The sequence below is a fragment of the Pieris brassicae genome, chromosome 2 (genome assembly GCF_905147105.1).
Source record: "Pieris brassicae chromosome 2, ilPieBrab1.1, whole genome shotgun sequence".
Classification (NCBI taxonomy): domain Eukaryota; kingdom Metazoa; phylum Arthropoda; class Insecta; order Lepidoptera; family Pieridae; genus Pieris; species Pieris brassicae.
The window spans coordinates 15,253,073-15,265,552 of NC_059666.1; the positions used below are offsets into that span (position 1 = coordinate 15,253,073).

General features: G+C 33.7%; 1 protein-coding gene across 2 annotated transcripts in view; it reads right to left on the bottom strand.

The window, feature by feature from the left end:
* The window catches only part of LOC123720043 (probable beta-hexosaminidase fdl), a 17,609-nt gene continuing 5,129 nt past the window's right edge, over positions 1 to 12,480 (bottom strand). Inside the window, exons 2-9 of one of the 2 annotated variants that reach the window (XM_045676481.1) lie at positions 10,682 to 10,857; positions 9,336 to 9,544; positions 8,251 to 8,407; positions 7,021 to 7,151; positions 6,620 to 6,731; positions 6,098 to 6,235; positions 5,540 to 5,727; positions 5,393 to 5,456 (exon numbers count right to left, since the gene is read on the bottom strand). In XM_045676481.1, the coding sequence (XP_045532437.1) occupies positions 5,425 to 5,456; positions 5,540 to 5,727; positions 6,098 to 6,235; positions 6,620 to 6,731; positions 7,021 to 7,151; positions 8,251 to 8,407; positions 9,336 to 9,544; positions 10,682 to 10,857 (1,143 nt within the window). In that variant the 3' untranslated portion in view covers positions 5,393 to 5,424. Of the gene's footprint in view, positions 101 to 864; positions 983 to 3,479; positions 3,581 to 4,386; positions 5,457 to 5,539; positions 5,728 to 6,097; positions 6,236 to 6,619; positions 6,732 to 7,020; positions 7,152 to 8,250; positions 8,408 to 9,335; positions 9,545 to 10,681; positions 10,858 to 12,480 lie in introns of those variants that run through there. The other variant, XM_045676480.1, reaches the window with a different exon arrangement.

Here is a 12,480-nt window from a genome sequence, read left to right on the forward strand (position 1 = left end):
GTTTTATTAAGGAATTCTTTCTAAACATATGCCAGGGTTGAAGCTACACCAGGCCGGCCAAATTGGTTTAACTTTCACACCGCGAAGTAGCATGCGCCACCTGCAACATTTCGAGGCATACTTTGAATCAAGGTCCTATTATGACCTTTCGTACCTGTCATCAACGAGGTATAGACTCCAGCTTTTATTAGTGATTTGTAAAGACACTGATATTATAACTGATTATTGCCTTGAGGAAAAATATCATTCATCTAAATATCATTATCCCAATTATACAAATTTGTATTTATTTAAATACATAATACAATTGTCCACCAATATCTATATATTGCGTCGGGTCAGTTTAAAATAGTTAATAATTGTAAAATTGTCTTGCGTATTTATTTTTGTATTACATTTGCGCAAAAAAATATATAAGTTAGTGGTGCTACAATCTTTTTAGGTGTGGGCCTCAGACTTCTGTTTCTGTTTCATGATTATTTGCTAATCTAAAAGGCAAGTTGGTGATCAGCCTTCTGTGCCTGACGCACGCCGTCGACTTTTTGTGTCTAAGGCAAGCCGGTTTCCTCACGATGTTTTCCGTCACCGTTCGAGCGAATGTTAAATGCGCACATAAAAAGAAAGTCCATTTGTGCACAGCCTATAACCTACGACCTCAGTGATGAGAGTCGCATGTTGAAGCCACTAGGCCAACACGGCTCTGCGTAAAACGTAAATATCAAGTTTATGCTTTTGATTCACAATTTAATGAGGATCATTTTTGACCGAATTTTACAATATTCATTCCAGATAACATTGTCTACAATATGTTAAACATACTGTATGACAGCATAACTTTTCTATTAATAAATGTAAAAGGCATACCGATGTGTATCAAGCCTTAGGTAGACAAATTTGGTTGCGCTAGAGTTTGCAACCATATCTGACCACAGCCTCTCGGCCACAGCTGCTGCTCGCGGCCACAAATGTTCGTCTATGTTACCTGTAAATTTGACACCTACAATCATTTTGTTTCGAAACTCAACAATGTTAAGCTAGATCCTTCCCAGAACTAACAAATACAAACCATATAATGGTGTGGAAGGTCGGACATTTTTAAAGGTTTAAAGTGCAAGTTCTTCCAACGTAGATTTGTGATTTGACATAGCTTGTTATAGTTTTAAATTTACATTAACACAGTTAACTTGATGTTAAATATGTTATATTTACAATAAGTAAATATTTTACAACTTAAAAATCAAAAAGATTCACAAAATAGGAAGTGACCGCGCAAGGCGAAAACTAAGAACACCGACGCGCTAACCCATGTCTTACAGCTGAAATAAATGATGGATCGCTGAAGCCAGCGAGTGGCTGGTGGCTGGAGGGTCCCCGAGAAAAAGAAACTTGAGAAGACCACAAAAGCGATGGGCTGACGACACAGTCCAAATGGAAAGTTTTTGAGGAGGTCTTTTCCCTAATCGACTCCAAACTGCAGAACACGAAGTAATGGAAATAACGATAACTAACGTAGACGAAGTGTATAAAACAAAAATTAACACCCATTTCAAATGTATTATTGAATAATATGGAACTAAAGTGGCTTTTATAGAAAGTCAAGTAAATAGTTATCTGTACCTGGTGCAGGTCATAGACGAAGAACGCTTCCGTGTGCCACAATAGTGGCCTATTTTATTTACAAAATACAGTATTATCGCAATTTACATATGATCATTATTGCATAGACAATGATTTATTGTTTTCATGAAAAAAAAATCAAATTATTAAAGTTCTTTATATAAAAATTAAAAACTTTTAAATTTTTATTAAAATGTAAAATGCATCATTCAAAAACATGAAACCCAAATCACCAAATAACCGTTTACGGCCATAACGTTAGTGAAAATTGTTCACCCTAATCGTGAAATAGTAAATCTAAGATATTTAATTAGATACACTGTCTTAAATTCGCATTTATACAGCTTCATAAATTCCAGGCTAATGTGTCACAGGTCAAGGTGTATATCACAATACAAGACGTATATAGTGCGTCGATTAAGTACATTTAGCAAGGGTTTATAGGTAACTAGATTTCGTTTATATTTCAAACGAATATATCGTAAATGTCAGGTTTATTCAATTTGTTTCCTTGAGCTGTTCACCGGGTAACCTGGGTTTTACCGACAAATATTTTATTTAACTTTCGAAAAGTGCTAGAAGTCAAATGACACGATCATCATAATATGTTTAGTGATAGCATGAAAACTTTGATATACAATACAAACAAAATACAAAAGCTTGCCAACGCTCGGTACTGATACATTGGTACAAGAAAATTAAATACAAGATTTAATTATATTAAAACAACAAAATTACATTATAGGAACTAAAAAAAATATTTCAAAGTGTGAAGGAAGCTATGGATATTCAGACCTAACTCGTTTATCAGAATCCTCAATCTGGATATCGATCAGTTTTGTCAAAATCCGTATTTTTTAAAGTAGAGACATATGGGACGATATGATGCCTGGAGTATCTAAAGGGTTCACGAAATATAGTTAGATATCTAACTATCAATCCGATACTTAAATATCTTAATCGCAAATGATTTTCTACGATTGTCCAATAACAACATGCGATAGCCTGGTTTCGTATGTTAGCAACTCTTTTTCGAGATTAGAGATATTTGCATAAAATATGACTGATGAGAAGTGAGAATGTAAAACGATGGCGTGCTTTGTTTAACTGTGAATGGTGAAACGAAAGCTTGATCCTTATTTTTGAACTTTTCTTTCGTTCTGCATTCACACCTTCAATTTGTAAGATTTTTCATGCAAACATTTTACGTAGACACTCTCATCGCCGGATTTAGGGCACCCCGAGCTGCAGCCTCCAATAAAGGTTTTAATAATAATCTATACTTGGTTTCACGATAATTTACGTAATGGAAAAGTCGACTAAATAATTTGGGCCAGGCCAGACCTCCACTCCTTTGTTGACGCTGGCCTCCAGACTTCTTAATCTAGTATTAGACACTGAAATATTGCCAAACTATTCACTCTAAGCGTTAAATAAAATTATTCAATAATGATGCAAACAACTTACTATTTACTTAAACGGCAAGTTTAGCGTTACTTGACAACCGATTAAAGAATAATTAACACACGATATGTGTACACAATGAGATACGCACTAATAAACCGGTAATGTAATAAGTTTAATATGCAGTAATTGCGCTATATAATCATACCATTTAACATGTTAAGAAATAAATCGGACTTTTTTGTGTTTATGTTCTAACTGAAATGTAAGCATTAAATCATATTTTATAGAATATTAAAAATAATAATCAAACTGGAACATAAGTTCTACGGCTTCATACAGGCAAAATAGAATGGATAAAGTAGAGCAAAATTGGTAATATTACGGGAATCTTCATTCGTCATCTTGGTAATTGTGACCCAACAGAATCCTTGATTATTTAATTGCAAACTATATACCGGTATCAACAACATCAGTCCACAAGACGGCTTCACCACCTTCTATCGTAAAAACTTCAATATTCCTCCACGACTTCCATGAGTACATTTCTTGCCAAGTTCTAAAAAACATATTTAATTGAATTACTTACGTAAAAAATACTTTTCTAGACTAAGCAAACACGCACAATCTGTTGTTAATATTTGCTCGAATACAAGCCCTTTGATATCTGACTATGACAGACTAATAGATTCAGATTAAGAGTCAGAGTTGAGACTTAAGCTCCAAGCTATGATCCTTATTTATAATAATATATCTTTATATATATAATTCTACTGTACATGTATATGTTACTGAACTCCCCTAAACCTGCTAGACCCGTTTGAATTACTTTTTTGTATGCGTTTGGGTGGCGCCCTGGACAGTTTAGATTCACAAGTCAGCCCGACAGATAGCACTGCTGTCGGCACTTTCATACTATATTTAACATCATAGTCGCTTGAAATATCATACAGGACAACGTCCGTCGGGTCCGCTAATATAACATAAATACACAGAATAAAAATAGATTTTAATACCAGTGTATATCAAAATCTATTGTTATTCGCGTATTATTCCATAGTTCGCGTTTGAGGTGTTATTAATATCATCTTTGCCTAGGAAAAAGAATATTATTACTAGTTATTATCATGAAAAGGACAAAAATATTTGAATTAGTAAATTAGTGTCTCAGAACACAGTGTCTTCCCCTTAACAGAGACTGTAAGTAGTGTTCTGGACACTTCCTTATGTTAAAAATCCTTTTAAGCAAATTAGGTTAGCCTTAAACTACTAATTAGTCGTAAGGCTAGATCGTAATTTTCCATAATGTCTTAGTGAACACGCAATGTATTAAAAAAGAAAGTTAGTTATTATGCATAATCCTACCTATATCTAGTACATCGTTGCTTTTTCATCTCGCAAGATAAATCCCATTTCGTGGAATGTATCACTTTAAATTGACTCAAATAAAATTCAGAAGGATTTTGGGTCCAATCTAAGAGTTGGACACCTAATTTCTCCCAAACTTTAGCTTCGAAATCTCGTGACAAATGTGGTGAATACCAAATTATCGGTAGCTTCGGCAAGAATCCTTTATTTGCCATTCTTAAACGAAATAATGCTTTATCTAGATATCCATCTCTATCTTCAATTAAATGATGACAACGCATAACTGAAAATATTCCATCGCTTAAATGAAAAATGTCATCAACTTTCGTTAATTCAATAATTTCAGCATAAATATTTTGTATAACATCAAAAACCGATTCTGTCATCAGTAATCTTAGACACAAAGGATTGTTGCACGTAAAGTTCTCGGTTTTAGTTGGACAACTTGTATCTGACAGCCAAGACCAGGGTTGCCCTACTGGGCCAGGTAAAGCCACTTCTATCAAAACTCTTATACCGCGAACACCAGCTCTTTTTACCAACGCTTTGACATCTTCTCTTGTGTAAACCATGCTTCTATCATAGCCTCCATGCTCAAACAGTTCAGGTACTTTTGACAACTTCAAAGGAAAGCTTGTAACATCCGATATCCTCCAATGAAAGGTATTGAGTTTGCACATTGCCATTCCATCCAATGTTCTCATTAAGTCAATAACGGGTATATAATTCCTTCCAGTATCTATCATTACGCCTCTGTATTTATAACTTGGTGTATCCTTTATAACTGCATGAGATAGTGTTATTAGAGTACCAGTACTTTGATCAAGTAAGATCAGTTGACTTAATGTTTCCAGGCCATGTCGAACTCCACAAAAGGAAACCGCACTGATTTGAATAAAAACCTGGTGTTTTTCTGTATCTACTTTTACCGTGTATGTTTCATCTGTATTAGTCCTAAGTCTTGGATCAGAGTCACTTTCAATGTCCAATTGTATAATCATCTTTTTGACCGGTTCTTTAAGTGGATCTCGCGATTTAGTATCTATTTTTTCGAGTCTTGCTAAATCCTTTAAGAAAAGTTTAAATGCTTCTGCTAAATACTGGTTAACTGAATCGGAAGGTATGGATTGAAATTTATATTCCAGCTTACTTGTTGCTAAAGACACTATTGTTTTGCTAAAGTATGTATACCCAATAGGTTGCGGCCAAAGTTGGGGTCCAGAACATAGCAATTTGCAACGGCTCATAGAAGAATACATGCTTATGTTGGTAGTGGGGCGAAAAACTTTATTACAAAAACCATTATCACAATGCCACATCCAGTCTGGGATTACAGTTCTGAAATAAGAAGTTGGAAAAGACTAATAATAATACGTATGTTTCATCATAGGACGTCGAGGTAGATTACGAAATTCCACCCGAATCACCTTGACGTCCGTCGTTCCACATCTGACCGTTATGGCATTTTTTGCCAATTTTTCATTTTTATTTAGTTACAATTTTTAATGTCAATTTAAGTCACCCATAGTAACTCCAGCTATTAAAGTACTTCAAGTTTTTGATTTATTCTCAGATATGTTTACTTTACAATTTTTTTTTTACAAAAAATTGCCCCTGACAGTAAATAGTATAGTAGAAAATATTTTATTTGAAATTATTTCTACCATAACTTTAAGGCGTCTGTTATTCATTGGCAAAAAAAACTCACCCTCGTTGTTCTGTTAATTTTACAACTTTCGGTTTTTTACTGATCTTCCATAATGGTATAGTACTAAGAATAATCACAAGAGTTAATAATAAAAAAGCACTTGAAACTATAATACATATTTTCCAGTTCCATCGAGAGCTGTAAGTCAAATTGAAATTATTCATTGAAATTATTGCTATTCCATTTATTTGCAAGTAAAAATATTTTTTTTGTCATAGGCGATATTTAAAAACTTATTGATTTTCTTCTTATCACTATGAGTAACCCAAAACTATTAGAATCAGTGAATTAGTGTAGGTGCACGTTAGTCTTAATTTCTATCAGTGTTAAGTGAAAAAAATACTACACGAGAACAGAGTAGGCAAGTAGTGTGTTATTGGACACTTTCTTATGTTCAAAATCCTTTTTAGTTTCATTAGATCGTAATATAAAATTATGTGTCTGTGCAGAGGCAGAGAAATTATAAATAAAATGTTAACAAAAATAACCTTAACTACAGTTTGAGGTAAAATTTACACTGACATGATCTTTTTCATGGGCTGATCGCATTCAACCATAGACTGACCAGGATCACCACAACACGTTGTTGATGTAAGGCATTTCGTGCATGAACAGTCTTCTTGACATTTTGAATCTAAAAATGTATTTATTAATTAATTTAATTGATAATATAGTCCTTGGTTTATTTATTACATTATTGACGTTTTTTTAAATGGTCGTGAGTATTTTAGTGGTAGAGTAAAAAACGTATTTCTTCAAATTACAACAACCTATAATATGTCGAGAACTATTAAAAGCTATTTAATGGACTCTAAATATCCACTTGTTGTCAACATGATTTGTAGGTCTATTAAATGTTGCTATAATCATAGTTAATATAGCGATCTTATAAACTTCGACTTGCAAATTAAAGTTACACTTACTTTGTATGCCTAAATCATAATTCGATACATCGGTATCTTTGGAATCGGAAGACATCACTATTTGGTTAGTGTTAAACTTTTCGTACGTTATCGGATAACAGGAAATGTCAGAAAATCCGTCTAACGAAGATCTGAAAAAAATAGACAGTTTAAGTATTTTTTACGTGGATGAGTGAATTTTAAGTGTTGTTAAATAAAATATTGAATTGCCTATATTATTATTTTATTGGTTACGTTAGGCAACTGGCGGTCTTATAAAAATACATGAAACGCTATAAATATACTAACTTTTTGCTTTAACATTACAATTGACAGTTCATACTTTATCCGTATATTTGTAAGAGTTTGATTACAATATTTCCTATAGTTCGGATTTCTCTAATTCGCCAATATACAAAGCGATACTTCCCTGCCTTACCTGTGGATGCCAGATTTGGGCTTCGAACAGAAGATAAAAGACTAGCAGAGTGCCAAAGGAAGGACATATGATTGTGGAAACGCAATTGAATTAAATAGAGTAGAGATGTGCTAAACAGCTGAAATGGAGAGCTCACACACGCCAAGGTAGACCAAAGAGCAGGTGAATAGATTCGCACAAAGATGTGGTCCAGCAGTTTGCAAGAGATGTGATAAAGTGGGATGATTTTTGAAGTGAAACTTCTTTAGGCACATGAGGGTAATTTTTTTACGGAAGAAACGCAATAATAATAATAATTTTAGCGTCACGAAGATGTGCAGCGTTTTTGTTGAAAAAAGAAAGCGAGCTATTGAGACGGAGTGAGAAAGGGCGGACGTAGCATGAAGAAAATAGCCATGGAGCGAGAGTAGGGAGCAAGTGAAAAAGATCGAGAGAGAGAGTGAGATAGAGTGAACGTCGCATCACGCACAGTGCCATGGAGCGAGAGGTTGGAGAGAGCTATAGTGAGAAAGATTGAGAGAGAGATGTATTCGCTTAGTAGTTACATATTATAGCTTTAGATTGCAATTCTATCGCATAACGTGTCCAGTGTGAATATGGATATACAAATACATAGAGTGATCATATACTGGTCATGATCATCTATTGGCGCCTTTACCTTAGTAATATATAATTTACAAAGAAGTTTCACTTCTGACACGTGTACTTTATACGCAGGCTCTTTTTGTCCATAGAAATCATGTTGAAATAAAGAGACTTTATTTTTACACTTGGAAATTAATCATGTACATTATTCACAATGTTTTAGTAACCTCGACATCGAAGTCTCTGTAACTACGGAAGGCAGAACAGTGATAGAAGACTTGAAGGTGAGCTTTGGTTTCTTTTGTGATATCATCACTTGCATCGATGAGTTTGGTGTCTCAATCCTCGATTCTGTCGCATTTCTATTTCTCACTTCAAAGGCTTCTGTAAAGACATTAAGTGACAATACGTACGCGTGATAAATGGGCCAGAGATCAAATACCTTAACGCTGAATTACATTTATAGGTTTGAGTATTAGTTCACTATCCAAGCAGTAAACTATTGTTACGAACTAAGCCGGGTGTGACAAGATATATATATTTATATATTTGTTACTTTTTTTCCAAGCTCATCACTGACCCGAAAAAACGTTGTGTTGCTATATATAGATTATTTCAGTACTATTGTGTCTATTCAAAAAGGGAGGTTGGCGAAAATGTTTATCACATACGGCTAGTTTTTTTTCTAAAGCTAAATCTTAAATAAAATATCTAAAAAATCAAAAAGAAAGGGGGAGTTTAGTTACAAACTCTCAGTCAGGAAACTTATCATAAACATAGCTAAAGAAAGAAAACACTTTTTAGCGGATTGTAGCTATTATTATAAACTTATAATTGTCACCGTGACAACGCATGTTGTAAAGCACGCCTCGGAAAAAAAATATGTAAAATAATTATAAGTTTATAATATATGGCTTCAATCCAGCAAAAAAGTGTTTTCTTTCAATGTGTAAAAGCTATGTTAAAAAAAGACAATAATATAGCTAAAGAAGATGTTTTATCGATTTAATTAAGTTTAAATGTAAGTTTAATATTTAAACAATAATGCTTTAATCCAAACAATATATTTGTATCTCGGAAACAATATTCAAAGCCAACCAGTCATCATTACGGTTCTAAATTCTTCTAAAACTACTACAAAATTTGTCAAGAGGTTTTAAATTCTTGTAATTTATCTAAGTAAAATGTTGTTAGATTTGTAAATCCAGGGAATGAAATCAGTAAACATTTTTGAACAAAATGTTATGGTTAATACTTTTTTTATTACAGGAGTTATTTAAACCATGACTAGTTCTGGCAATAGTTAAAATACCTTTTATAGCTGTATTTATATTATTAACAGTCACTTCCATGTCACTCAACTCCTCGCAGAATTTTAATATTATCTCCTGCTCATCATCTCTCATCTCCTTGCAAATGTCACTCTCTACTTGCCCCTGGGAGTTAGTGCAGCAGTGGAAGAGGAGTATTGACGTCATGATGTAGATCTTTTTTGGTAACTCAGCCTCTTCGTATAGATCCCTGTGACATATTAGATAAAAGCTTATTTAAACTTTTTAGTTCATTATAATTTAACAAAACATTACTAACTATTTGTTTACTTTTTAATCAATTTTATATTTTTATAGAGGTTTAGATAAGATTCAGAAACGAGACTTCACGTCGAGAGAGAGAGCACGAACTCCTATTAATCAAAATCCTTCTTACTATATATAATAAGAATAGCTCGAAGTCACACTTGTGCTTAGTTTACGCCAAGTGACGGAAATCAGCGACACTCTGGCACTACCAAACATACAGCCATGTAATTAAAAGTTAGCATTTATCATTTCTACAGTTACAGTTCTTAAACTTTCCAATAAATTTTTGAATCAGGCACACGCTCAAGCCACTGCCGGCCAAGCTTCGGTGTTGTCAACAGCAGAAAAATGTAATTTAACACTGATGCGACCTCAGTTTTTTTTTTGGAAATGGGTTCTTGTTATTGACATGAAGAGCCTTGAGAGCTCCTCCCGGAGACCCGAGACCCAGATATGGGCTTGGGCAGTGGCGCGGTGGCCGAGGGCAGGACGGAAGCTCACTGGAGTGAGCGAAGCTCGAAGTAATCGACCCCACCCTTCCTTGGCTTAAATTCTATTGGCTTAGCCGCGAAGGCGGCTGTCAACTTGTTATTAGGTATAGTGATTGGATGATCCGGATCCCTTAGAACGTGACGATGCCGACATTTTTTGTCGGGAAGAGTTGATGCTGTTGGGCACCATCGGGTTGAGGTGGTGTTTTGTCCACCACCACCACCGGTTGTTTGGGCTATGGCACCGAGCTCCAGGTCATAGTGGCGATTGACATTCCTCACTTAGAAGGGCGTACAGTGGCGATTCTCAGGAAGTGAGGAGGCACAATGCGCGAAGAGTACGCTAGCGTAGGTCTAGTATCGCCAAATACAGGCCTTTTGCAGTATCGCCTTGTGTCTATAGAAAATCTGACTCCTTTATCTGGACGAAGTAAACCAACAAGGCCTTAGCGAACCAACGGTTTTTTAAAGCGGATGCGACCTCAAACCCCGGACAAATGCGATATTTCTAAATGAATGTTTATATAATAAGAACACATTAAATGTCCTATACTTCCGAGTTAGTAACAAAAAATATTGAAATTTACCTTAGTCGCAATATAGGATATTTATATGCTATATATGGCTCCAAATCATCTGTACATAGTAATGCTTTATTAAAATCGTCGGCACAAATGTCATTCTTGTATTTATCTATAATGTCCACCAGACTCCGAAAGCTTAGTTGAGTGACTGCTTTCGACTGATACACACATCTATTCAGCTGCAATCAATAATGATTGATTTTAAAGTCCCTATTAAATTTGTATGGTCTCTCTATTCAGTCTACATATGTTTTATACTGTTGAACAATAATAAATTAATAATTTGACTTCAAGCTTCTATTAAAAAAATATTTCAATCTACATATTATAATATTTTTCTTATAGAGAGATGTTAGAGATTAATTAAGCAAATACCCAATCTAATAATAACTGAGTCCAATTTCGTTCTATAATTTCTAATTTACAGTCGGAACACGAAGGGTCATCGGAAAACATTTTGTAAATAAACAATTTGCGCGTCAAAGTGTCAGGAACCATAGACACATTTATTATAAAGTTTTCTATAAGATTGTAGACAAAACCATACAACTCTAACTTATTATACATAGTCTTTGAAAATCAAAGACAATTTATTACGAGGATGATATGGTAGTCTTGTTTCTATGAAGGTCTAGTTGACAGATCCAGAGATAAATTGAAGATTAAATGTAACAATTGCAACAGTTAAGTACGAGTGAATTTATAAATAATATTCTATATATATACCTTCTGTATTTCCCAAAATAAACTAATTTATATAGGATGGTCACTTTTCTTTATATAGACATTTATATAGTGGAGCTTTACTTAAAATATTGCGTATATTACGAAAATTTCATTTATTATTATTAAAAATTCGTCATTTTGTTTTCTTAAAATACATACGATAATAATCTATGGATATTCGACTCGGTTTCATCGCAGCATTTGTTATTTATTACCCTTTAGCGGAAATAAAAATGTCGAGATGTGAATATGTGGCGGACAACAAGTATTTTATTCCTTACGTGCTCTGCTAATTAAGTTTTAGTGTGTTGAAACACAACATATGTGGTCAACATTTTCCTGGCGAAATTGGTGATGAAAAGAATTTATTTATACCAACTATGCATTTGTGCACTAGTAATGAGAAATTATTATTGATCTCGTTGCTGTGTTTGATAATATACTTAGCACATGGTAGACATGAGTCCTGTATATATAGTTTGATTTAAATGTTATAATATATAATCATATTTTATATTTTTATAATATATTATATATACTCGTACATTACGTTTGTAATTCTGTCTTACAACTTTTAAAAAAATCTATAAGCAACTGAGCAATGTATCTCAGTCGAGTTAAAAGATATCAATGGATGTAAGCTTCCCTTTATACTATTAATTGACAAAAAACATAGATTATTCTTATATCTTTGTCTTTAAATAATCAAAGCGGAAGTCGTAAGTAGAATCAAGAGCAATAGTTTTATTAATTAACAGAAAATTATTACGCAACAATGTATTGCTCAATATTTTGTAATGTTTTCATATCTATTTGGAATGTTATAGTACCAACCTCATTAACATGATGTCAATTAGAATTTATTAGAATTCGAATCTCTTTTCTATTTTATGTGACAAACTTCTTAATTAAGCAAAATGTTGAACTTTTAATGAAAAAGGGGGCTTAGACAAGATGCCTTAACAGTAGTGTATGTAGAAAGTTGAAAACTATACGTCAACTTGACGACACAAACTGTCATTTTCATACAAGTTTAGTTTATAAAATATGTATACAATTTAATCAATTCTTGGATT